At 40.6% G+C, this 27869-nt stretch overlaps 1 protein-coding gene across 2 annotated transcripts; it reads left to right on the forward strand.

The window, feature by feature from the left end:
* The first annotated feature begins 988 nt into the window (after positions 1-988).
* On the forward strand, positions 989-17353 carry LOC146482763 (uncharacterized). 2 transcript variants are annotated; one of them, XR_014864060.1, is made up of 3 exons: positions 989-1708; positions 3858-4009; positions 13474-13609. XR_014864060.1 is itself a non-coding variant. In XM_085106840.1 (3 exons), exons 1-3 carry the CDS (start codon positions 11585-11587, stop codon positions 15849-15851), a joined length of 924 nt encoding a protein of 307 aa, XP_084962966.1. In that variant the 5' UTR covers positions 10441-11584; the 3' UTR covers positions 15852-17353. The 2 variants fall into 2 exon arrangements, 1 of the variants encoding a protein (XP_084962966.1); XM_085106840.1 differs by lacking the exons at positions 989-1708; positions 3858-4009 and adding exons at positions 10441-11748; positions 15384-17353 and having other exon boundaries at positions 13474-13765.
* The last annotated feature ends 10516 nt before the right edge of the window (positions 17354-27869 follow it).

Here is a 27869-nt window from a genome sequence, read left to right on the forward strand (position 1 = left end):
AAATCAGCCTCATACTTAAAGAAAAGACTGGTCATCATTTTTAAATAATTTAAATCAAATTTCATGTACTCTCTGTTTATTGATTGTTTACTTTTTAACACATTTTAATAACAATTGATTCAAAATTTTTCAAAACTGTTGGCGCAAAGAAATCTTATGAAATATTTCATAACAAACACTTCAAGTAATATATAACTCAATTTACTTAAAATTTAAAAGTCAAATTCATGGGGGGATTGTTAATGTTTTTGCTTAATATTAGGTGGAGACAGACTACAGACACGGTCCCCTTTCATTTTATACACGATAGAGTATCATTAGCAGAGTGAAATGTTGATTCTTACTTTATATCACAATGATTAAAATGCAAATCATATTTTTTTTGTATATGATCAGACTTGTATGTATGATCTTGCTTCTTTTAAATATATTTTTGTAGAATGTTTGGATCATTTTTTGTTTCTGGGCAACCGAGCTCGAATCATGATAATCGAGCACGAGAACCATCTCGAGCTCGATTTGTAATCCACCTCTCAATATCGTACTCCATTTGCGGTAGATCGAGTACAGGTCTATTCGAGCTCGAAATCGCCTTCGAGCTCGGTTATCTTCATCGAGCTCCACATCCATATCGAGCAGCGTTACTTATCGTTACTCGATTAGGGGGTGTATCGTGCTCGAATAGATTTGAGCTCGATATCACTCAGACTTCCAGCTCCGCCTAATATCTAGCTCGGTAAAAAATCCACCTCAAATTGTTGTCGATGTTCCGTTATTTTCCGGGGTAGGGGGGAGGGGTGGGGGGGGGGGGGACAGAGAACGTTTAATCGAGCTCGATCTATTTTTTATTTCTCTTTTACAGAAAAAAAAAAATGAATGAAAAATATAGTTTTTTTTCTTTAATAAATTGTGTGATTTTTCTCTTTGTCCCTTTCTCCAATAATTGTTCACTCGAGTTTATTATTATTCCGGATTACGTTCAATTTACCAGCATTCCTTGACACATGGATCGCACTGTCGACTCATCCCAGACTCCCAGACAAAAAGCCTGAAGACTCTGGGTACGAGATTGGCTGGGTAAAAAATTGCAGAAAAATCAATCAAACGACATTCTCGTTCCCAGAGCCTTCTGTTCCTTTCAGCCGGCGGGGTCTTTGCACGAGGGAAAGGAGGTTAGAAAGGAGGCCACTTGGTCCTCATGTCCAGCCTCCAGCGGCTAAGAGGACCAGGCGGCTCTGGGAACGGGAAGGCAACAAACGAGCGATTCTGGAAAGATCCGTTGAGACATCGATTTAGACTGTTAAACAATGAAAAACTCCGGGAAGTAAAATAGAACAACCAGAACTCATCCTCGTTCCCAGAGCCTACGATCTTTTGGTGAGCGGTTGGATCGTTCAACAATAACAATAAATAAATAAATAACTAAATAAATAAATAAATAAATAAAAAATGTTGGGCTCTTCGGTCAGAACTCACCAGGTATGGGCATGCGCAATTTAACCGGAAGTCCGACATTTTTTTGATATTTTTTTTCTGGTTCGTTTTTTGAACGCTGGTCAGAGGGAACGAAGACTCTGGGTACGAATTTATGGGATATCGATATTGTATTGATGACTTTCCTTCACTTCCTTAAATGGATTAGCTCCTATTTGACCACATTCGAGAGAAAGCTCGACATACTACGTTTTGGCAAGCAACTTGCGTTGAGGTAAGACTATTGAAAAGTTATCTTAAAGAAATTTGTTAAGCTTAACTGCTACACCTTGCCAATACTTTTCGATCAGACTATTTATGTTCTTTGGCTGTTGTCAACCAGTCGCCTTATGGTAACACTGCGTGTAAAGAATGACAGGGTGATTGAGCTTGGAACAAACTTTAAAGATTTGTTTTCAAACTCGTGTGTCTAAAGTACAGGCCACAAACAACATTTTTGTAGACTGACTAGGCCTCGGAGACACTTCTGGTATTGTTTATTCATCTGTAGGACAGTGACCTGTAATCTCACCTGTGCAATGTGACTAGTAGTTTAGACCCGCCGTTTTAAAACTCAAAACAAACATCCCAAACCAATTATGTTTTAAATTGTGCGTTTATTCTGTAAACTTGCTTAAATATAATCATTACGTAAGTATAAAATGCAGTGACAACACTAACTCTGAAGCAGAACATTAAAGAGTTCTTAAGGATGTGGCCTACTGTGCCTACTAGTATCAAAGTATTTTTGTGTGGTTAATGACTATGCGGGAAAAGCAGATCTTAGGAAGGCCTTTTGGAATCCAAAACGAAAATTAGGGGTAGCCACGCATTTTTCAGATATAATTAAACAATAATATCTCTAAAAAGCGCCAAAATATGAAGCAATGTATGGGATTATTCCTAAATTGAAGCTTAATTATCTCTGAAAAATGCATGGTTACCCCCAAGTTTCTTTCGAGGTACCAAAAGCGTTTGCTTAGTTCTGCTTTCTCCACATAGTTTTAAACAGCGCAAAAATTTTCCTGTATTAGCATGCACCACCCATAGGAAAGCAGAGTATTGCGAGATGCGCAGAACGTATGCGCAGTAACAATGGTAGGCCACCGTCCTTAAATAAGAAAACATGGCAGGTATTCTGTTGTTCCCAAATAACTAACTCAATTATTCCACAATTTCAGCACAAAAAATGTTGTTATTCGTATCCTTACTAATACGTACCTGTACTTCATATCTTTAATTTGGAAAGTGGAAATTTACGATGTTATGATTTTAAAAGAACCAAACATTAACCAAAGTAACTTTGCAGTGTAAACAAACCTTACTAGTACACATTATTTCCTGCACTGAAAACTGCATTGTTATACACTAATTTTGCAACTTGCTTCATAATATTTTGATCTTCCTTGCTGAATGGGCCTTTTGCACTAACTGGTCGCATGGAAAAAAATCCGCAAAAAAGTGTGGCATCCTCCACTGGTACATCAAGAACAAAGGAAAGTCAAGCTTGACATGCTGGAATTACTTTGTGTTCGAATCTACAACATTCTTTTGCCATCCAGTGTGGCTGATTTTGTACCATGTGACCAGTTAGTCCAAAAGGCCCATCCACTTGCAGTCTAAAGGCTGATTTTCAAATAAGAAGCAAACAGAACAATAACTGCAAAGATCTATGTGTCCACTTGTCTTAAGCAAGGCATAAATTGACATACAATTATGCATTTTTGGAGCTAGGATTTACGTTGGCAGTTTGTGCATGTATGTCCTTTAGTTTGCATTGCGTTTTATCTGTTGGATCAGTAAATAAAAATCAGAATGAATTATTTTTATCTATAAATTCGAATTTTTCCAAGGCAAAGAATTCACAGCAAATGTTGTGATTAAGCATTTTGTCCTTATTTGTTTAATGTGAAGCCAGAGCTGTCATTGAAAGTTTTGTAACCTTGATCACCTGGTAAAGTCGAATATTGTCGATGGGACTTTGATTTCTTTGGCAACCCTGATACTTTTTAATTTGTTGGACTAAGTTACACGTTTCTTGTGCTGGCCTCTGTAATGTGTGTACAAAACTTTTACCACAGCCCTGGATTTAATTTAAAGTTTTACAAATTATTTTAATTCGTCACCATTGACGTCTTTCTTTGCCTTCTTCCTGCTTTTATTGTTTCTCCTATCTTTCTTCTTCCTTTTCCTCCTTTCCTCTGCTTTGTTTTGCCCTTGTTGTTGCACTTGTGCTTGTTGTTCAATTTGTTGTGCCACCGGTTGTAGGTTGCAATCATCTTGTCCTACAACATCTACAAAAAAAAAAACACACATAAATGTAAACTATTTTTAGAAATAGTTTGAAAGACTGGTGTTTTGATTTATCATTTTAATTTTGTTAGGTTGGTTGTTGATGTGGTTTTGCCTGAAATACAAGCAAATGCTAAGGTACAAATACTGGTTTCCACTGATGAACAGTATGATTGACATGGTTATTGACCAATGTTACAAGTGCCAAGCGGCTATGAAAGAAAACAGAGAAGAATTCATAAAGGTGAAAAACATGTTGAGTAGAAATGTATTTTTCATCATTTAGTTGACTGCAGAAGTCTTCTTTATGTAAGAAGTCCAACTTACCATGTACCGTGGCAGACAGATTCTCTTTTGGGGAATAATTTCCTTTGAAGGAAACCTGCAAAAAAAAAAAAAAAATACAAAAGGGAAGTATGCTACATAGATGAGTTATGGGTAATGTCTTTCTGTAATGGAAACATGTTCTGTTATCCATTATGGAAAGAACAATATCTGTGGGTAGCAGGGGTGGTGCAGTGCTATTTGCACTCAGGTTTGATTCTCAGTCTCAGTGTGGGTTTTTTGTTATTTGCTCTGCCCTGAAACATTTTTCTTCAGTTACTCTGGATGTCCCATCTCAAAAATCAGCACTTTCCAACTCTCAATTTGATTTGGACAAAGGTTAAAAAAAGAGTCACTCGTTATGTATGTATGAATTTATTTATTTATTTGTAGTCATGCCTTGGACAGTCACTAAATACCAATTAAGACAAAGTGGTTCTTAATCAAGCAAACAGATTTGTACTCAGTTGACTGGAAACTAATCCTTAATATCCTTGCCTTAGATTCAGCATTAATGAAACTATTTCAAACTTGTATTAATTTTGTTCTTCTCTACTTTTACAAAAATACATAAATTTGAGCTTGGCTTAAGATGAATTGAAGACCAAATGAAAAACAGTCAAATGAATGTTCATTCAAAATTAAAGAATGCATGTACAATCCAATATCAACCACAGTTTGATACCAAAATCCAAACCCAAATTAAAGTTCATTTGCTGAACTGACAAGCCCTGCTGGTTAGTGTTAGGGTTAGTATTACTGTTAGTGTTTGTGTTCTAGCATTGGGATCAGAAACACCATCCCAACCTTCCACACCAATCTTAGCCCAAGTTGGCCGAAATGGATACAAAGAGTTAAAAGATTTCGTTAAGCAACGGGACTGGACAAGCAAAGCGGCAAGAACCAAGTAAACACATTGATTTACACCATGGGTGAGCAAGCAGACGATATATTCATCTCGTTTGAACTCACAACGGAAGAAGAAACAAAGTACAAAGAGGTGAAAGAGAAATTCGAAAACCACTTCATCGTAAAAAGAAATGTTATCTTCGGACAAGTTCAATTTCAATTTCAAGTTCATTTTGAGAAACCAGCGAGAAGGGCGAATAGGTGGATAGTTTCATCACAGACCTGTCTGGTCTCCCAAGGCACTCCAATTTTGGAACGTTGAAAGACGAACTGATTCGGGACCGCATTGTCCTAGGAATACGAAACTGTGACCTCTCGGAAAAGTTGGAAATAGGACACTGGGCACAGGCTTCAAGATGCTCAAAAGCCGTGAAACTACTAGAAGTACATTGTAGAAGCTGAAGGCTGAAGAAGAAGAACCTTTCTTCCTGGAGAGATAGTGGATCTAAATGAAGTCCAGGGTGACATTGCAAAGTCGCCATGGACAGCCAAATCCTTGTAAACGAGAAGCCAGTAACCTTCAAGCTTGACAATGGTGCGGATGTCACAGTGGTTCCATACGATAATTTGCTGAAATTAGTTGGTCATACCAAGTTGCAACCTACATGTACAGATAAAGTCCTTTTGGGCCCATGCGAGTATAAGTTGAACTGTAAGGGGAAGTTTACAGCTAGTCTTACCAACAAATCTAAGTCCATGAAGGAACGCATCTATGTTGCAGAAGACCTCACACAACCGCTTCTTGGTAGAGCTGCTGCAGAAAGTCTAAATCTGATCAACAGGATCCATGAATTAACCAGTGATGAGTACAAAGGAAATGTGATTCATGATTATCCAAAGCCTTTGAAGAAATCAAGTCAATCTTGACAACGGCACCAGTGCTTGCTCTCTATGATCCTAACAGAGAGACAAATATCTCAGCCGATGTAGCCTCATTCAGATTGGGAGGAGTACTGCTAATGAAGCAAGATGACCAGACCTGGAGACCCGTCACATTCATATCCTGAGCACTCACCCCAGTGCAATGCAGATTTTTTTATGCGCAAATAGAGAAAGAGGTTTTAGCTTTCACCTGGGCGTGTGAGCGGTGCAGTGATTACATAGTGGGAAAATCCATCATTGCTGAAACAGACCATAAGCCCTAGATGCCTCTTCTCACCACACATACCCTGGACGAAGTTCCACCAAGAGTACAGTGACTAAGAATGCGCCTCATGCAGTTCCACTTTAAAGAGGTAAATCATGTACCCGGGAAGGAACTATACAGAACATTGTAGATGCATTATCAAGAATGCAAGCAGATAACCCAAATGCTGAAGCGGCTGTTCCAGAAGGAGAAAATGAACATCTATGTTGATAGCTTACTGAACTCCTTACCAGTGTCAGATGTCAAGCTGATAGAGATCAAAGAAGCTCAGGATGAAGACCCTGTCTGTAAACAAATAAAGATTTCCTGCATGGAAGGCTGGCCATGATGCAGTGAAACCTTATTGGGCGGTAAGAGGAGATCTCAATTGCTGAAGTGTTGCTGAAGGGATCAAGAATCGTGGTACCGTCAACAGTGAGACTACAAGTCCGCGAAATCCAGGACATGATCGAGAACTGTAAAATCTGTGCCAAACATCCACAGCAAAGGGCAAAGCCACTCATCCCAACACCCGAGAAGGAACAGCTTTTCTTAAAGTGTTGTTGCTCACAGAGAACTTCGTCGCAAGAGGAAGAAGTTGAGTCGGTCTTTCCCAAGTGTCGCGGCTCAGGAAGAACCTCGTTGCCAAGGGAAACAGTTGAGTTAGTCTTTCCTAAGTGTCGTGGCTCACGAAAAACTTCATCGCCAAAGGAAGAAGTTCAGTCGGTCTTTCCCAAGTGTAGCGGCTCGCAAAGAACTTCATCACCAAGGGAAGGAGTTTAGTCGGTCTTTCCCAAGTGTCCCGGCTTGCGAAGAACCTTGTCGCCCAGGGAAACACTTGAGTTTGTCTTTCCCAAGTGTCGCGGCTCACGAAGAACTTCATCGCCAAGGGAAGGAGTTGAGTCGGTCTTTCCCAAGTGTCCCGGCTTGCGAAGAACCTTGTCGCCAAGGGAAACAGTTGAGTTAGTCTTTCCCAAGTGTTGCAGCTCATGAAGAACCTCGTCGCCAAGGGAAACAGTTGAGTTAGTATTTCCCAAGTGTCGCGGCTCACAAAGAACCTCGTCGCCAAGGGAAACAGTCAATTTAGTCTTTCCCAAGTGTTGCGTTTCTGAAGAACCTCGTTGCCAAGGGAAACAGTTGAGTTAGTGTTTCTTGAACGTGTGGCTTGTGAAGAATCTCGTTGCTACAGGAAACAGTCAAGTCAGTCTTTCCCAAGTGTCGCGGCTCACAAAGAACCTCGTCGCCAAGGGAAACAGGCGAGTTAGTCTTTCCCAAGTGTCGTGGCTCACGAAGAACCTTGTCGGCTTGTGAAGAATCTCGTCACTAACAGAAACAGTTGACTCAGTCTTTCCCAAGTGTCGCGGCTCACAAAGAACCTCGTCGCCAAGGGAAACAGTTGAGTTAGTCTTTCCCAAGTGTCGCGGCTCACGAAGAACCTCGTCACCAAGGGAAACAGTTGAGTTAGTATTTCCCAAGTGTCGCGGCTCACGAAGAACCTCATCGCCAAGGGAAACAGTAGAGTTAGTCTTTCCCAAGTGTCGCGGCTCACAAAGAACCTCGTCGCCAAGGGAAACAGTTGAGTTAGTATTTCCCAAGTGTCGCGGCTCACAAAGAACCTCGTCACCAAGGGAAACAGTAGAGTTAGTCTTTCCCAAGTGTCGCGGCTCACAAAGAACCTCGTCGCCAAGGGAAACAGTTGAGTTAGTCTTTCCCAAGTGTCGCGGCTCACGAAGAACCTCATCGCCAAGAGAAACAGTTGAGTTAGTCTTTCCCAAGTGTCGCGGCTCATAAAGAACCTCGTCGCCAAGGGAAACAGTCGAGTTAGTCTTTCTCAAACGCGTGGCTTACATACATACTTTATTTAACGTGGAAAAAACACACCTAGCTATTTGTTAGTTTCCAGGTGCTCCACTCTTTAAAATTAAGTAATGTGTAGTAACAACAACAAAAAAAAAGACTCTAAAAAACTTATTGACATTGAAATTGAAATTTGGAATTTCAAATTAGATGGAACAGTTGAGTTACTCTTTCCCAAGTGTCATGGCTCACGAAGAACCTTGTCAGCTTGTGAAGAATCTCGTCACTAACAGAAACAGTTGAATCAGTCTTTCTCAAACCAGTGGCTTGTGAAGAATGTTGTCGCTCCGGGAAACAGTCAAGTCAGTCTTTCCCAAGTGTAGCGGCTCACAAAGAACCTCGTCGCCAAGGGAAACAGTTGAGTTAGTCTTTCCCAAGTGTCGCGGCTCACAAAGACCCTCGTCGCCAAGGGAAACAGTTGAGTTAGTATTTCCCAAGTGTCGCGGCTCACAAAGAACCTCGTCGCCAAGGGAAACAGTAGAGTTAGTCTTTCCCAAGTGTCGCGGCTCACGAAGAACCTCGTCGCCAAGGGAAACAGTCGAGTTAGTCTTTCGCAAGTGTCGCGGCTCACGAAGAACCTCGTCGCCAAGGGAAACAGTTGAGTTAGTATTTCCCAAGTGTCGCGGCTCACAAAGAACCTCGTCGCCAAGGGAAACAGTTGAGTTAGTATTTCCCAAGTGTCGCGGCTCACGAAGAACCTCGTCGCCAAGGGAAACAGTAGAGTTAGTCTTTCCCAAGTGTCGCGGCTCACGAAGAACCTCGTCGCCAAGGGAAACAGTCGAGTTAGTCTTTCGCAAGTGTCGCGGCTCACGAAGAACCTCGTCGCCAAGGGAAACAGTTGAGTTAGTCTTTCCCAAGTGTCGCGGCTCACAAAGACCCTCGTCGCCAAGGGAAACAGTTGAGTTAGTATTTCCCAAGTGTCGCGGCTCACAAAGAACCTCGTCGCCAAGGGAAACAGTAGAGTTAGTCTTTCCCAAGTGTCGCGGCTCACGAAGAACCTCGTCGCCAAGGGAAACAGTCGAGTTAGTCTTTCGCAAGTGTCGCGGCTCACGAAGAACCTCGTCGCCAAGGGAAACAGTTGAGTTAGTATTTCCCAAGTGTCGCGGCTCACAAAGAACCTCGTCGCCAAGGGAAACAGTTGAGTTAGTATTTCCCAAGTGTCGCGGCTCACGAAGAACCTCGTCGCCAAGGGAAACAGTAGAGTTAGTCTTTCCCAAGTGTCGCGGCTCACGAAGAACCTCGTCGCCAAGGGAAACAGTCGAGTTAGTCTTTCGCAAGTGTCGCGGCTCACGAAGAACCTCGTCGCCAAGGGAAACAGTTGAGTTAGTATTTCCCAAGTGTCGTGGCTCACGAAGAACCTCGTCGCCAAGGGAAACAGTCGAGTTAGTCTTTCGCAAGTGTCGCGGCTCACGAAGAACCTCGTTGCCAAGGGAAACAGTCGAGTTAGTCTTTCGCAAGTGTCGCGGCTCACGAAGAACCTCGTTGCCAAGGGAAACAGTCGAGTTAGTCTTTCGCAAGTGTTGCGGCTCACGAAGAACCTCGTCGCCAAGTGAAACAGTAGAGTTAGTCTTTCCCAAGTGTCGCGGCTCACGAAGAACCTCGTCGCCAAGGGAAACAGTCGAGTTAGTCTTTCGCAAGTGTCGCGGCTCACGAAGAACCTCGTCGCCAAGGGAAACAGTTGAGTTAGTATTTCCCAAGTGTCGTGGCTCACGAAGAACCTCGTCGCCAAGGGAAACAGTCGAGTTAGTCTTTCGCAAGTGTCGCGGCTCACGAAGAACCTCGTTGCCAAGGGAAACAGTCGAGTTAGTCTTTCGCAAGTGTCGCGGCTCACGAAGAACCTCGTTGCCAAGGGAAACAGTCGAGTTAGTCTTTCGCAAGTGTTGCGGCTCACGAAGAACCTCGTCGCCAAGTGAAACAGTCGAGTTAGTCTTTCCCAAGTGTCGCGGCTCACGAAGAACCTCGTCGCCAATGTAACGAATAAACAATTTGTAATTGACTCATTGGAAAAATATGTTTTACTTTTTCTCAACTTACATTTTCGTCGAGCTACGAGTACTCAAGTCACTGTTGAGCTGCTGAGCCAGCCAATACGGCGATATTCAGGCAGTTCAGTTACGCGTTTTCGAACTAAACATATCCGTCTCTAGTTAATTAATGTCTTTCGGTGCCAGACCTCCCAACCTATTCCCTTCAGGTTTAAAAGCGAAAAAGCTCTAGAACAAATAAACCAAATGGCAAGTATGGTGTCTAATTATCGACACTGGTTATGTGAAAGGTTATGAAACTATTCTTATCACAAAATGAAATGCATTTTGGTCAAATCGTTGTTCCCCAACTCCCTTCAGTTCCCAATATTATTCAGCGGCAATTTTTTCGAGCATGATAAATGAATCATCGAGCATACAGAATATGAGAATTGATCCTTTACCGAGGGTGTAAAAGAAGATAAAAAAGATAAATGTTTATTATTTGCCGTCAGTAAACGAACAATTTTTTGTCTTGATCACTTCAAGCTGCCACGCTATTTTTGTCAACCGAAGTCGCAAGGAAAAAAGTGAAAATGAAATTTAATTTACTACGGATTTAGTCATATAGTTCCTTGAATGCAAAAGCTATAAACAGTTCCCTCATCTCTTCCAAATTAACGATCAGACTATCTAATCCTCAGTCCGCAGCATGAAAAAAGCTGCTGCTATTATAAAATTGGCGCGAAAACATGACGCGCTCTTCAGTTAATTTATTTCCATCCTCCTTTTACCCTCACTGTGAGAAAGCACAAGTTGCCGCTAAAGTTTCTTGTTGATAGAGGTCGGACCGCCAAGCAACTATCGCGCCGCCTTTGTCGGCCCATCTGACAATTACGCTTACATTTTTTAAGCGCTGCACACTCTCCAGCCAGAAGAAAGCTTGGAAAATTTAGTGTCACGATTGAATTTTAGTTTTTGAATGTTCGGACGTCACTTTTTCATGAAAAAATCTAAAGAGGCAAGTAGCCCTCTGTGCAACTTCGTTTTGATTTGCAAACTGATAAAGTGTTGAAAAAATTTCTTTGTCCGAGGAATTATAAATCTGCCATTAATTAAATGTCAGCTTTTTGAATCCCTCTACGGTCAAGTTCGTTCATAAACCAAATTTTTGTGTTTCACTCCTCCACCGACGCAGCAGCACAGTTAAAACTAACCCCCTGTATCCATTTCTTTATATCCGATGCTCAGATTCCACGCTCGAACAATATTTTTGTCAGAAACTCAAAGAGGGAAAATGCTAAGATGGTAAAACGCAAAAGCTGCAGCATCGAAGTCATTAAGGTGTCTCCGGTAGCAACAGCAAAACATTCTCGCACAACATTTAATAATGACACTTAGGACACCGACAACAGGTTAAAGAATAGAGACAAAAGATACACTAAACAAAAACAAACGCACGCGCTGCAATCAGCCAATCAAAACGCGACTGTACTACAAACAAGTTTTGAAATATATTTTTTTCGCTTAACGTTGATGTGCTAGATAGGACATAAAACAGAGTTGTATATTCCGTCTATCTCCTGTCTATTTCGATAGTCAAATCTAGTGTCGAACGTAAAATCGTTTTGCAAAAACCATGGATCTGTACGAATGTATAGATTTGCAACGGGGTCCACGGCTGAATTTGATTCAGTGGCTTCAGCAACGGTCTCTTATGGCCAACCCACTCAGGTGCGCACAGTGTAATCACGACATGGAATTGAAGCAGAGGAACGGCAATCATATTGATGGTTTCCATTGGTGAGTAAAGACCAGATATGAATTTCCTTCTAAGAGCAAACGATCCCATGGCTACGAACAGTCAATGTTGAAATATCTGATGCCGACGCCATAAAACGGAGCGTATAACGTTTTATTTGGCTATTATCGAAACTGTTTCCTGGAACAAGGTATGACCAGTAATCCACATACATATACCCGCAAAAAACGGATTGATAATATCACAGTCAGCCTGCATGTTTAATTTTTTTTCCTTCAACCAACCGGAACATATGCATTTTTATAACCCCTGAAGTCGACTAGATATATGGCAAGCAAACAAAATCCTTCAACGGTTTAACTATGCCTTTAAGTTGTATCTATCCTAGAGCGATTTAAGACACTGAACAGCGCAAGCAAGACCTTGTAAACTGCTAAAATACGGGAACAATGGGTCGGACTTTTGACAATTTCGCGTGTTTGAGCGCTCATTTGCATGTAAAACAAGCAAGGAATTAACTTCTCGCTTCTTTGTCACCTTCAGACTCTGAACAACTTTGCAATAAAAAGGGTGGTTAACAGCAGGTGCTATAAAAATTAAGCAAATCTCGATTTTTAGCGATCCAACAAGTGTTTCGCGCGACTATTCTGATTTTTAACGTGAACAAAGATTACAGTTGACTTCTCAGCGCGCTTGATTGGTCACAAAGAATCACTTATGTCCAAGATCGAAAGCGTTGTAATTTGCAAGTAAAACTCGATAGCAATTTTAGCAAAAAAATAAACACATGACATTTCTAGCAAAAACCTTTAACAAAAGTTGCAAATGTAACAAGAATGACAAATGTAGTAGGAAGGTTTCTCCTGTAGGCATTATAATGGGGTTGCATTCCTGTGTTTTGTATGGTTTTAAGCCATAATGTTGCATTTGGAGCCCCTTAGAAATTTTTACTTGAAATAACCTGAACTTTGCATTTGCTTTGTAGTCATAACCTTCGCCTTTTCATTGTTTATCTCACAACACGTCACTTCAGTGCTAAAATTATTCAGTTCAAATTCATATGTCTTATCTCTGCGGCACAGCATCCGGAAGTAACAAAAAAATTTTCCTGTAACTACCAAAAAGATCGTTAAAAAATCAAAATGCCCGTTAACAAGAATCGCATATGTCACAAGGTTTGCACTGTTTAGCAAAGAAAGTGACAAATGCCTTTCTCGTATTCTCGTTCCATTCCATTGCCAGCTGCGGCTACACGAGCGATTTTTTGCTCGCGCGGGTGCCATTGTTTTTTTCAAATTTTGTCGCGTCGCCAGCGCGCGAGGGTCGCTACACGAGTAACAAATTGAAGGCCGCGCGTAACACGGCCAACTATCAGTGTGATTTTGTCGCGAAAGTTTCAACTCTTGCGACTTTTTTTTTGCGATTTTTTCAGCGTTCGCATCACCTGTGAGAGGGTGGCTACATTCGTGATTTTCATCGCGCGCAGGCGTTGCGACAAAATTTGAAAAAAATCGCATCACCGGCGCGATCAAAAAATCGCTCGTGTAGCCGCGGCTTTATTCTTGCGTTATTTGTGTTTCTCACCCTTTTTACCTTTGTAGTGACTTTTTTGCTAAAATTGTTGAAAAGATTTGCTGAAAATGTTTTGCACCGCCAACGCAGCTAAACAGTACTACTCAGAAACTAATCCCCTTTCTCTCGGATGTGGTCAATTAATGCCTTTTGTAGACTGTTTTGAAACATTGTTGGTTCATGTGTTTCCCCAGGCGCTGTAGCGGATGTAAGAAAAAAAGAAGCTTGCGCACCAACAGCTTTTTCGAAGAGTTTCCCAAAGTTGCACTAGGGACTCTGCTCCTGGTCATTCATCATTTCATCGCTGACGATTCGCAGAGGAAAACCGCGCGCACTTTACATCTAGACCCAGGATTAGTTTCCAAGATATTCAGGGGATTACAAGATGTGTGTTCCAGAGATTTGGTGAATAGGCCAGTCATCCCTTTTGGAGGCCCAGGTGTAGTCGTTAAATGTGACGAGAGCAAGTTTAATCACAAGAGCAAGGTACGAGATTCTCTCGTTTATTTCAAATTTATCATTGGCGTTTTTAAATCTCGATCTTGAAGGCTTTACTTGTGTGCAACTCGCCGACATGGTCTATACATGTAAATGACGCGAATTGTGAAAACATTGAAAATTGAGACAGGATATTGAAAATCGAGACAGAAGTGGACGAAAATGTCAAATGTAGAGAGACATGCAGTCAGTGCAAGATCGAGGTCAGGCTTGTGCTGTAAAAAAAACTTGTCCCGCCCACACGTGTTAACACCAGTTTGATTTGAGCACTTTTTACCTTAGAAGGTGACTGTGATAAACAACTGATGTAGGACAAAACAAAATTTCCAACTACATGTCTAAATTAGAGCGATTCCGTGAAACAGGTCAAAGTTGGAAAGTTGGTCTTACTATAAAAAAAAAACACTTGTTGAAAATTTTAAACTTCAGCTAAAAGTATGAAGGAAAAAGGCCTGGTTAAAAAGGGAATATGGGTCCGCTTTTCTAGTTGCAATCCAAGTTTTGAAAGGTTTTTTTATAAAAGCGGTTAGGAAACGGCTTTGGTAGCTTGGAATTGTTTTGGATGATAACTCATAATAGGTCCCTGGTACGCGACAGACAAAGAGAGTCGCCATCAAACGTTTCAATGTATAATTCAATTTATAATTATTGGAGCGACGTCAAGGTCAAAATCTGGGTATTGTTCGACAGGTGGCAGGGATTTTATTTTATTAGTTTGTAGACAGGTGTCTCCAATTGGATTCTTGTATTAAAACTAGAATTTACTTATTTATTTACGCCCTTTACTCTCACTGAGAGTGGCGTCACGGAAAAAAAAAATATGCCTAGGGGAAGATTTTAGCGCAAACGTATAAAAAAAGTCAGGCTCGCAGTCTCAAATCCCATGTGTACTGTAATTAATGGCTCGATCACCCGACCTGAAACAAGCTTGTTTGTGTTTGTTAATGCTGTCGCATATAAACCGCAACAATTTATCACTGGCCTGCGTCGGAGACGTAAACTAACCCGGGTAAGTAATCTCTGTCTGCCAGAATTTGATTAGGCGCTATGATTGGCCTATCACAACAACTCTCAGAACAAGGATTTTGACGCTGCTTTGCAGATGTTACCAGCCCTGGTTAGTGTACGTCTGCGGCGCAGGCTATTAATCAATTGCTAGAGCAAAGTTTAAAATATATTGTGGCTTGTGCACGGTAAAGGCAGAAAACGCTATAGACATGAACAAAGTCACTTTTTTAGATGTTCTGTAACCACTGCGCACTATCAGACGTGATTAGGCACACAAAAATAGCCTGAACGCTATTTTGGTATAAACCCCAATGCAATGCAATGCGCGAAAACATCTCAACACGTGAAAATAACATTTTATCTTCACACGTGAGAAGATCAACATTGCTATGGTTACATGATAGATCGCGCCTTTCACAGCAAAACTGGAATGGTTTGGTATGAGCATTGGTGTTTATATAATAAATGGAGAACATTACATAGCCGCTTGGAGATACGAAATTTCTCTACTCCTGTTAACACATATGTTTCAAGACTTAAAGAGAACTTTTGTAACTCTTCACAGCAATGTAATACCCACTATTTATTTTGTTATCAGTACAACAGAGGGAGAAGAGCAGCGAGGGACACGTGGGTGTTTGGTATTGTAAGTACAGAGGTTAGTCCGGCAAGAGGTTACTTCGAAGTCGTCGATAGACGTGATGTGGCCACACTACACCCAATCATAGCAAGGTGCGTCCGACCCGGAACAGAAGTCCACACCGACGACTGGGCGGCCTACAGAAACATGGACCGCCAAATAAACAACGTCGCGGTACACCGAGCAGTTGTACACCGAAGGCACTTTGTGGACCCATTAACGGGGGTTCACACGCAAGAGGTTGAGTCCTGCTGGAACAACCTAAAATTAGGCCAAAAAATGCGAAGAGGAATAAGGAAAGAAGACATGCAATCCTACCTGGATGAGAAAATGTGGCGACAGTGGAGAGCGGGCCCTCCTCAGCAAAGTATGCAAAACTTTTTGGCCTGCTTTTCACTACAGTATGACATTCATAATCCTGTATAATGACGGAAGAATATAAAGGCAGGGAGGGATACATTGCAGAATGGTTTTAAATTTTGTTTACTATATTTCGGCTGGCCAAACCATCCTTCTTCTTTGTACTTAATAGTAGAATTTAAAATCATTCTGCGTTTGATTGTGCCAATGACAAAATGTTCGAAAAATTGGTTGTTTCAGGTCCAAACTGTCCGATTTGACTTGTCCGTTTATAAACACTGGTAATTGGACTGCTAATTAGGACAGTTAACCACCTAGCCCTATGCTAGCCAATCAAAATCAAAACAAATTTCTTAAACGCTTTGTCAATTTTTGGATAAAGGCCGTTACCATGGCAACATCACATGTAATGACAGGCAGATATATTCTTATGTTTAGCCTAAATTCCTTAATATTTATACTTTCCTTCTTGAAATGTTTTTATTTTTTGCCCCATTATGGAAAAACACGAGGCTCCCTAGAGTTTTAAGACCTTGCCAGGAGCTTAGGATTAATTGCAAAAGAAAATCTAGTTATTTTGTCTTTGAACTTTTCTTCTAGAGATTTACCAGCATGGGTACCAATATAATAAGGCTTTTTTATCAGTGTCGATCAAGGCCGTTGCCATGGGAACATGGCATCTAATGATAGGTAGATATTCTGTTATTTTTACCTGTATTTTTATAATATTTTTATTTTCCTTCGGTGAAATGTTTTTTTTATTTTTTTATTTTTGCCACATTATGGAAATGATATTGCCTGATATTTTAGAGTGGAAAAAACATGCGGTCGTTCAGACGGTTTTCCCAATATTCCGTAATTTGTTATTTTTGGCGAGTGAGCCGATTAGCTCTGACAAATGTTAACAAAAAGACGATATTTTATAGGTACTGCATCTGTTTACCACTTGGCCGATTTTCAAAAAAATCCACCGAAGTAACTTTTTCCAATTTTGCTGCCTGACGTTACAAAAATCAGAAAACCACGCGTGGTTCGATGTTTACGCGCGCGTTGTCTACGCGAACCATCACGCCCGACTCAAACAATACCAAAGCTATTTTGACTGAGTCATCGACGATGTTTATGAGTATTTATACCATAATATCTTCCCAGTTACCAAACGAGAGGATAAAAGATTCAGTTTCTTACCTAATGCTGGATGTTTTCGTCCAAGGACTTGAATATTGTGGCCAAAATTCGTCTCAAATCAGTCTCGTGCAACGCGCACAGCCAATTTGAAATCACTCATTTGGTTCCTAGCTAAATTTGGCTATTGTCAAATGGTGGGTTATATAAGTAGGGTTTGACAAGTTAGTAGTAGGGAACTCGTTTTATGAAATAGCTAAATAATTTTGCCTTAGTTCAGTTGAAGGATAACCATTTATCTATCGTTCTAAACACTTGTAAATCTATTAAACTAGCAGTGTTGAAAGTTTGTAATTTACTTAATTAATGATATGGTGCGTTATTTTGTTTTCAAATCATCGCTGTTATTCAAAAAATAAAAACTTCTTTCCCTGCAAGAAAAATCCTGTTTATTGTTGTTCACTTCGTTTGCTAGACGACACACATTTTCAAAAGAGAAGATGTTACTACTGATTGATAGTTAGTATCCTTTTATAGGTAAGTTAGGTTAATTATTGAGATTTTCATAGGATGAACGTTTCGTATTTGCATAATGTCTTTGACGTCAATTTACAGGGCTATAGTGGCACTAACAGTGCATGTTGTTAACTTTGTAACAAGTGCGAACTATTCACATGCACATTTTTCCAGCCCATACCATGGTTAGATTCACCGAGCGAATCCCCTATAAAAATGACGGAGGTGCGCGTCGGAAATTTTAAAAGGTACCCCTAAAAGGTACCAACATCTAGATTACTGGGCGTGGCCCCCCACAATTTTCAACCTTAAAAGGTATCACCACTTGACAAGTTTCAATAGCAGTTAAAACTGTTCACCTTCTATTTACAAAAGTTTTAAAGGAGGGTTGTTATAAACCTCTTGGCTAAATTCCCGAAAAGGTAAAATGTTAGGGGTTGCTGTTTATACTGTATCATGTGATAAGATACATCTTCCCATCAAACACGTAAAATTCTTTTTTCTTCTTCTTTTATAGAAAGTTGGGTGAATAAAATTATAACAAAGGAAAACATGTATTTTCTGCCACTTTTCACAACGGACACAGCATGAATTAAACATGTTAAATGAGGTTGGTTTTGGGGGGGGGGGGGGGGGGAGTGGTTGTTAAAAATAAACGGCAAGGAAAGGCTCCCTTTCTTTCCCTTTTTCCTTCCTCTCCCCAGTTCCCCTTCGCTCGTTCTCGCCAGTTTTTGGCTTTTGTTCCCGTTATTTTGCGCGTCCTCACGACTATCACTGCCAAGGGACTTCTATCAGTCTAGGAAATTTACAACTGTGACAAAAGAGATGTTGTAATAAACGGAGGGAAAAAATATATATAAAAAAGGCTATATTAATATAAATCCCTACCCTGACAATGTGTCAAGGAATGCTGGTAAATTGAACGTAATCCGGCAATAATAATAAACTCGAGTGAACAATTATGGGAGAAAGGGACAAAGAGAAAAATCACACAATTTATCAAAAAAAGAAACTTTATTTTTCATTCATTTTTTTTTTTGTAAAAGAGAAATAAAAAATAGATCGAGCTCAATTACACTTTCTCTGCTCCCACCCCCCCCCCCCCCCTACACCCCGGAAAATAACGGAACATCGACAACAATTGAGGTAGGCTCTGGGAACGAGGATGAGTTCTGGTTGTTCTATTTTACTTCCCGGAGTTTTTCATTGTTTAACAGTCTAAATCGATGTCTCAACGGATCTTTCCAGAATCGCTCGTTTGCTGCCTTCTCGTTCCCAGAGCCGCCTGGTCCTCTTAGCCGCTGGAGGCTGGACATGAGGACCAAGTGGCCTCCTTTCTAACCTCCTTTCCCTCGTGCAAAGACCCCGCCGGCTGAGAGGAACAGAAGGCTCTGGGAACGAGAATGTTGTTTGATTGATTTTTCTGCAATTTTTTACCCAGCCAATCTCGTACCCAGAGTCTTCAGGCTTTTTGTCTGGGAGTCTGGGACGAGTCGACAGTGCGATCCATGTGTCAAGGAATGCTGGTAAATTGAACGTAATCCGGCAATAATAATAAACTCGAGTGAACAATTATTGGAGAAAGGGACAAAGAGAAAAATCACACAATTTATTAAAGAAAAAAAAACTATATTTTTCATTTATTTTTTTTTTTCTGTAAAAGAGAAATAAAAAATAGATCGAGCTCGATTAAACGTTCTCTGTCCCCCCCCCCCACCCCTCCCCCCTACCCCGGAAAATAACGGAACATCGACAACAATTTGAGGTGGATTTTTTACCGAGCTCGATATTAGGCGGAGCTGGAAGTCTGAGTGATATCGAGCTCAAATCTATTCGAGCACGATACACCCCCTAATCGAGCACAGTCATCAGAGGTCGATAAGTAACGGTGCTCGATATGGATGTAGAGCTCGATGAAGATAACCGAGCTCGAAGGCGATTTCGAGCTCGAATAGACCTGTACTCGATCTACCGCAAATGGAGTACGATATTGAGAGGTGGATTACAAATCGAGCTCGAGATGGTTCTCGTGCTCGATTACCATGATTCGAGCTCGGTTGCCCAGAAACAAAAAATGATCCGAATGTTTCATATTAATAGAAAGGGTTCACCGTACTATATTCAAAGCAAATTTGTCCTACATCCTGATTTTTGCAGTAAAAGCTTTAAACATAAATTATTTTAAAACTATGTCGATCATTGACCGCCTTAATCCTTCAGTAAAAAGCAAGTCATTCACAAGATACAAGGTACTTTTGATCACCAGATCACAAAGCACTTTGTGCGGTTTTAATTTGCCTACAGAGCACTTTGTGGTATTGACAATGACCCACAGAAGAGCATTTTGTGGTGAACAAATTTAACACTTGCCCTTCAATCTAGATGCTCCTACAAGCGTTTAACAGGACTTCTTGAAAATGACTCAGTATTTTTTCCTCGCGAAGGGAGGGCCGAAGGCCCGAGCGTAGCGAGGTTAATAAATTTGTCGGGCCGAGCCGGCCCGAGCGGAGCTAAGCCGCGCGAATTCGAGCGAAAAATATATTTATATATATATATACATACCTGCCAACTCTCCCGGTTTTCCCGGGAGTCTCCAAGTTTTTTAACAAATCTCCCGGTCTCCCGGGTAGAGCACCAAATCTCCCGGGAAATACCTACCGCGCTCTTTGTGAGATATGTCTTTTAATATTGTTGATTTCTCGTCAGTTCCCCCCCCCACCCCCCCCCCCCCCCCCCCACTGAAGCCCTAAATGTAGGGTTGATGACACGGTTCTGCTGGGACCGCGGAACAAATAGGACAGATTTCTAGACGTCTCCAGATTTTTGTACTCCGGGGGTTGACAGGTATGTGTATATATGTTTTTAGGTGTCCGCACTTGAATGACGTCAGACTGTCTGGCGTCGTCTGAAAAAAATTTGCATACATCGGAAAAAATATGCGTGCATGATCAAATTTCAACTGCAATGTTCATCAATATTCACTGGATACAGAACTATCTCTCCACAATCTTTTCCCTTTCTTTTAGAAATCTTTTTTTGTGAAAGATTGCATTGAAGAAATTACACGTTTTGTGGCCGCGGTAAAATAATTTTCCGTGGGAAATAAATTCATCGAACACGACAGCGCTGCACGCCCGTTGTACATTTCATCGCGTCAGAAATAGATTTTTAACCGCAAACTAGCCTGTGGAACTACGAAAAGACCATGCTCATCAAAATAGTTGCTATGTTCAGAAACCTTTTAATCTCCTCATTTGATGCTACAACACGAAAGAGGGCTTTCCACCCAGCCCCAGCTTCGCGAGGTTTTGCGAGTCACGTATTTCTAGTAAATTTTGTAACCATAAAGCACTCTGTGGCCCAACGAATAAAACTACAAAGCGCTTTATGGATAAGCAGATATGCTGGAAGCGTTTTACTGACAAAATCGTTTTTCTTCAAAGCTAATTGACCTATTGCTCGTGATTATTGGGTTTACTACCAGTTACAAACACAAAACAAAATACTGAGTTGTAGTAAGGGTAAATTCCAGCCACGACACAAAATGTGGGGTTGGTTTGTTGTTCATACAAAACAAACTTCCACAAAAAAATTTAGATTTTCAAAACATTAAAAAGGCCATTTTGGGGCATTCTGGAAGAAATTTTCTGTCATTAAAACACTAAAAGGTATTTTCTATAATTCCTCGCGAAGCGAGGTTAACAAATTTGTCGGGCCGAAGGCCCGCCGAAGGCCGCGCTCGGGGGCTAAGCCTTTCGAATTTGAGCCGAGCATATATTTATATATATATGTTAAAATATTTCTGTGAAGGTGTCCGTGCTGTTGCCTGGCAACAGTGCGCAAACAAAGTATGAATGACGTCCGACTGTCTGGCGTCGTCTGAAAAAAAATTGCAAACACCGGAAAAAATATGCGTGCATGATCAAATTTCAACTGCAATGTTCATCAATATTCACTGGATACAGAACGATCTCTCCAGAATCTTTTCCCTTTCTTTAGAAATCTTTTTTGTGAAAGATTGAATTGCAGAAATTACACGTTTTGTGGCCGCGGTAAAATAATTTTACGTGGGAAATAAATTCATCGAACACGACAGCGCTGCACGCCCGTTGAACATTACGTCGCGTCAGAAATAGATTTTCAACCGCAAACTAGCCTGTGGAACTACGAAAAGACCATGCTCATAAAAAAAGTCCTATGCCCCTTTTAATCTCCTCATTTAATGCTACAGTATGAGTAAAAAGGGTTTTCCACCCAGCCCCAGCTTCGAGAGGTTTTGCGAGTCACGTATTTCTAGTAATTCCTTAATCTCCTTCTGCAAGAATTTATTTTCTTCCGTCTCGGCTTCCAAGAATTTTTTTTCGGGCATTTTCGCTTGCACGAATTTTTTTTTTGTATTCCCCCCCCCCCCCCCATCACTTTTCTAATGGTCCGTCCCTAAGAAGCAATGTCTGAAAATTTCGAGCAAATGGTGGCCACGATAAAAAATTACTTTTTCGTCATATTTCGTTTATTGTTAGGGACTACCAAGTTGATAATCATAATGCAGTAGTTTATTTTTCAAAAAACTGCTTTAATTGTGCGAAAGACGGAAAAATACATTTTCACGGCCAGTGGCCTAAAAATAGCCCAAATTGAATGCGGGATTGCCAGTCACCAAAAGGTCACTCGCGTCCTAACGGAAAGAGCGGTTCGTTATATTGACTCTAATGCACTGATTTGGGAAATGTTTACACTTCATCTGAACTCAAATCGGCTTCCTTAGCGATCGCTTAAAACGGAAACAATCCCACTCAAGACACGCATTTTTTCAAGCTGACAAAAATATAATTTTACCACCAAGTTGCGATCAAATTATTTGCCATGTGCCCAGTGACGAATTGCTCCAGCATTCGAGCTGTAAGTTGTCTAAGAATAGTACTAAAACATGTGTAAAAACCGGAATGGGTTTTAACTTTTACGCCACGCATGAGTCCTTCGAGTTTTGGGAAATTTTCAGAGGTTTGTAAATAATCACGTTGTTTTAAAATTACAGTTTATGGTCTTTACGGCGGTCTTCGCGTCCGAATGAGTTTCAACTTTCTTGTCACACTTATGGACGACAAAATGAAAACGATTAAACAACAAAATAACTTACCTATCACAATAAATACCCGCAATTGACTTTCGAAGATCGTCGGTCATTCCTGAGGTTCAAGCGAGTCACGCACAAATTCACCGGCAAGCCCAAAACCTGACGAAGACATATCTTCACAAGATCTCTTCCTTTGATTAAACCAAATATTTGTATTGTAACATTATCTGGATTATAAGTCATCGACGTCGACGAAATTTGAAATGATCAACCCCAAAGCAGTGGAAAACAAGTTGAATAGTCTTGAGTTCGGCCGACGGTTGATACTTGTATGTTGCGTGACCAACTAAATCTCAACGCAGCGGGGTGTAGTAGGGGCAAGCCTGCAGTGACAATTTTTTGAAACAAAAAATAAGAAATGGTTAGTAAAAAACCTTACTTTTCTTTATGGATAGTGTCAAAAAATGAATCTTTTTGAAATTAAATCGTCCATCATTTCTTGATATGATTAGAAAACAATGTATCAATTGAGTGACGTTGTTTCCTGAGGGAGAGGGACAGATGTTCCATGGTTATTCCATCCGCAACTTTCTCTTTGAAACAGAGCGCTTTCCTGGTACTTACACTCGGTGAACTACGACTTTATTGCCGTCACGTACTGTTTTCTCACTCAAGTTAACAGTCTAACCACCTCTTCCAGGTAACGTTATGTATACTATAATGATTTCACTGATGCGATGAAACAACCATAGTTTACACTAACAACCGAGTCGCACAGGACGTTTTTCAACCGTCTAAAATTCTGGCAGAAGTATTTGTAGAAATGAGGCAATCCTTTAACTTTGCTTCATGTCCTTATTGATAAGAAGACAATAACTGGTGCCATTCAGAAAGCTAGCACCACGTGATCGAGTATAGGTCGTGCAACTTCGACTTTTTTAATAGGAGGCCTAGGGAGTGGCTGACGATTGTCTGGTTGCTCTGTGGTCGTCCTCTGCCGTAACATAACGTGCACCGTGAAAAGGAGAAATACCTTAAACAAACGCTTTTCGATCGTAGGGCACTAAATAGAGTTACATGTCAATGGCTATCTGTGAATGATTACACTTCAATTACTAACAGTTCAGTTGGCTAAAAAGAAAAGATCACTCCTGAAAAGTACACTTCTTACCAAAGGCGACAATTCTTTGAATGTATGGTGCTTTCTTTCTTACTGTAATGTCGGCCGTTGGGATATCAAAGTGCTCACAGATGTCCCTTAGCATTTGAATTGCAAATTTCGACAACTTTGAGTTTGCAATAAGTTCGCAAAGGTTATGATTGTCAAAGCAGATTGGGTGCACGAGTGCAACATCTTGAACTGATTTGACCTCTTAACTAGCTATAGGCTTCCTCTTTTTGGTCGTCTTCGATTTCGCTATCGGTTACCCTTTCAAGTGAGGCTAGTCCAGGAAAGAAACTTGAAAACTGCTGACTTGTTAGAAACTCAAAACTGAAAAATATACGATTCCCATTGCTGGCTCTCGCAGTCATCAACTGACACTGCGTCTACCTTTTGGCCGGTTGTCTCTCAAATGAGAAATTTGCTGGACGAGTACTCCGTCTGATTTTCTGTGAATCTAGTTTAACGGACTTGACTAGACTTTTATCCCACTGGCAAACACGGTTGATCTTCAGGAGACGTTTCTACTCCTCGCCACTTCCTGCATGTGTGGTACACCACCAGACTGCTCTTGGAGCCTTTGTGCATATCCATACACTGCTCTGTCAAGAAGAGTCTCGTGCTCAAGAGCGCGTTCGTGTCCGCCACAATCCAGGTGATGCTGTGAAACTTTGATGTCTTAATGCATCCTTTCTCGGGATATGAGAAAAGAAGGCTATGTGATTCATCAGCAACTGAGTCCTTTTCAGAGTCAGAGTACTTCTGAGCGTCTTCCAAAGAAGATTGGGCCCGTGGATTTACCTTGAGAAATTGCCCCTCTGAAACATCTTTCTTTGGACTTGAATGGCATGCTGTGACATTGGAGACCTCTGCTACCTGAGCAACGTCAAGTTTTGCGAGTGGTATGTTCAGAAGACAGAAAATGAATGAATGAATGAATGAATGAATGAATGAATGAATGAATGAATGAATGAATGAATGAATGAATGAATGAATGAATGAATGAATGAATGAATGAATGAATGAATGAATGAATGAATGAATGAATGAATGAATGAACGCCTTCCATAAGTTCACACTTTTTTACATGACAGTCTTATGTAAATAGCAGTAATATAAGTCTTTAAAAGTTACATGTAACAGAGCGACATGTACAGACAAACGTACAGACAGACGGGCAGATAGGTATTGTTGCTTTGTTAAATTCAAACCGCACAGCTGCCCTATGACTGCTGAATTGCTTTGGTGCTAGCGACTTTGATATTTTTACCAAAGACATATCTTTAATCCGCAAGACAACTTCGGTAACTATCCTCAGAAGACTTCATACTCTCCATCCCCAGGTGACGCAGCAAATGCCTGCAGTTTGGGCAGACCCCTATGACAAGATAACATAATTACTATCCCCCTTTCGTGTCTCGTTTACGATCCCTCTCGCCCACCCAAAAGGAGCATCACCTTTCTATTTCGTGAAAACTAATCGAAACAATTTATGTTAATTAAAACTTAAAGCAAAAGATAAATTTTCCCTTAATTTGATTATAATGTTTACTTCTCGGGGTTTTCTAGACTTGTCCATTTCATGCCGTGTGTAGTTGAAAAATAGTGATCATTTATATAGTTACTGCAATCGGTAACGTTTAAAATATGTAAAAATTCAGGCAAACAAACTTTTTTATAAGTGACTACGCACCTGAATCCAAAGCTAGCATAACTCCACACTCTTTTAATATCGCCTGTGCACAAGCTTTCCTTAGGCCTCTCTCTGCTTTTGGTTTCTCCCCGATGTCTTCACTGTGATTGGACAAAATTGAAGGTACTTTGCACCTGTCAGATGACCGCTTCCATCCGATGCCAAGTGATAAGCAGTGTGATGGGCAGATTGCAAATTGCTCAATACTTATTAGTTGAGGAAGAGAAAACATTCCTGCTCTCGCTACTGTAAGTTCCATTTCAGTATCTATGTCGTAAAACCCACTTGGAATGTTGACTTGTGGCCTGTGACATCCCTGTCACGGCTCAGTAATGGAACACATTCTATTGATTTCTTCCTATCTCTTCGGTCATAACCACACTGGTCTCCCACAATCGCTAAAAAGGAACAAGTGCTTTCCATAGCTCGCTCAAAGCTCATATTTGGATCACTTTTAAACACTGCTTGATAGGACGACTGTTATTGACACATGTGTCAATTCAAAGAACCATGTTAATTGGTTTGTACTGCTAAAATAGATCCTGCAGATAACCAAAAGATACAAATTTTTCACTTTTTTTCAAAACATATCTGAAGTGTAAAGTGTATTAAGACTCTAACAACTACACGCAAGCAACTGTTGTAGCCACCCCCCACTCGACAGCGCGTCACGCAGTCACACAACGTCAACTTAGGGCCCAGTTAGTTCCCTGTACTGCTTTTCGCCTGCTCCTATGTCCGAAATCGGAGGTTGAGTTAAAAAAGCGAAATGCTGACAACAGAGCCTTCTGTTGATATTTTTAATGAAACTGCCGACAAACTTCGCAAGAGCGTCTTGCATGTGTCAACGAATTTTTTCCTATCCGAGTAAATTGACCCTTGAGGTCTAACTTAAGCGGTGGATACAGGAATGGGAAGTTTCCCAAATTCACCCTATTAAGCTTCGAGTGAATGGAAACCCGATCAGAAGAGGTATTTTTAATGGTAAATTGTTTCATGTGATCTTTTAATTCAAGTTGAAATTAAACATTTCTCATTTACAATCGGCGAATGAAAACAATTCTAATTAGTAAAACTCATTACTTATGCATATTCAGGTGAAATTTTCTCCAATTTCGAAGGTCTCGTGTAAATTGAAAAACGAAAAACCCATTCCAGTTTTTACATATGTTTTAGTACAATTCTTTATCTCTTCACAGCGTGAATGATAGAGCAATTCATCATTGGGCACAGGCAAAACAGTTTGATCACGCTTTAGAATTATAACTATATTTTTTGCTATTTTGAAACAACGCATCTTTAAAAGCAATTGTTTCCACTTTAAGCTGTTAGGAAGAAAACAATCTCAATTAGTATGAAATGTTAAGCACTTCCCAAATCAGAAAATTAGTGCTAATATATCCACCCGCTCTCCCCGTTTGCACATTAGTTTTGTTTAGATGACTACTAATTTGGCTTTCAAGTATAGCAATTCTGAGTCCACCGATGGTAAAATGATTATTCCGTTTTTCTTAAAATTAAAGCGGATTTTCGAGAAACAAACCATATCACTATCATTGACTTCGTATTGCCCACCTACACATCAAATATGAGCGAAAAACATTCTGTCACTGTAACCGCCAAAATTCGATTTTGCTCGATTTTTTCTGGCCTTTGCTCTTAAAGCTTTATAAAATTGACACGAAAGAAAATGTTTCGAAATAATGTTTTGTGTTTCACGGATATCACTTTTTGCTACGAATTTAACTTCTTAAAACCAGCCAGTAATTTCTTGACAATTCATTTTGAAGAGAATAAGCAAGCCTTTAAAATGATGTTGTTACTTTTTTTGCTGTGACTTTTTTAAATACTGCAAATTACTTCTTTATGTCAAACAATGCTCACAATATGGAGTAAATTTGTTTCGCACTGACCGCAGCAATAACAATCCGTAGATTCCAACGCAACACAAGTTGGTAGGTTTAATATGTTCGAATACCTAAAAAGGATACACAAGGTGAAATAGAAAAGCTAGAAAACCTACAGCAAATACGAACTGCGTAATAAACATGACAAAGCGACGGCTAAAGTACTCACTGTGGATCCTGTGACGGTCAGCGCAAAAGAATGCGTTGCAATAGGGTTCAGTCTTTGTCCTTACAGATTTCAAAGGAAAAAATCTAGCTTTCTTAGCCTACATTTTTACAGCATACTGCCAAAATGGCGGACTCAAAATAGCAAACTACAAAACAATGTCACGTGACTTGAAGGTCCCAGTTAAACCGAGCGCCCAGGGCGCGAAACGCGAAACAAAATTTATTACAAGTCCGGTCTTTTCTTTGATAATGGGAAACAAGGACTTAGTGAGAGCCACCTACGCATTACATTTTGAACGATACAAAAGCTATGGCCACCAATTCGTTAAAAGAGTTGACACCTTCACAGTGAGCCATGCCAAAACACGCAGAGAGCTCGAACAACGAAAATCTGAATCGAAGACTGGAGTTCATGCCGACAGAAACGCTCATATCTTAA

The sequence above is a fragment of the Pavona decussata genome, unplaced genomic scaffold, assembly GCF_977016875.1.
Source record: "Pavona decussata unplaced genomic scaffold, jaPavDecu1.1 SCAFFOLD_44, whole genome shotgun sequence".
Lineage (NCBI taxonomy): Eukaryota > Metazoa > Cnidaria > Anthozoa > Scleractinia > Agariciidae > Pavona > Pavona decussata.

Coding starts and splice junctions, on each gene's coding strand:
- LOC146482763 (XM_085106840.1), top strand. CDS start 11,585: ATGGATCTGTACGAATGTATAGATTTGCAACGGGGTCCACGGCTGAAT. Junction 11,749..13,473: donor CATATTGATGGTTTCCATTG/GTGAGTAAAGAC, acceptor GTGTTTCCCCAG/GCGCTGTAGCGGATGTAAGA. Junction 13,766..15,383: donor AGTTTAATCACAAGAGCAAG/GTACGAGATTCT, acceptor TTTTGTTATCAG/TACAACAGAGGGAGAAGAGC.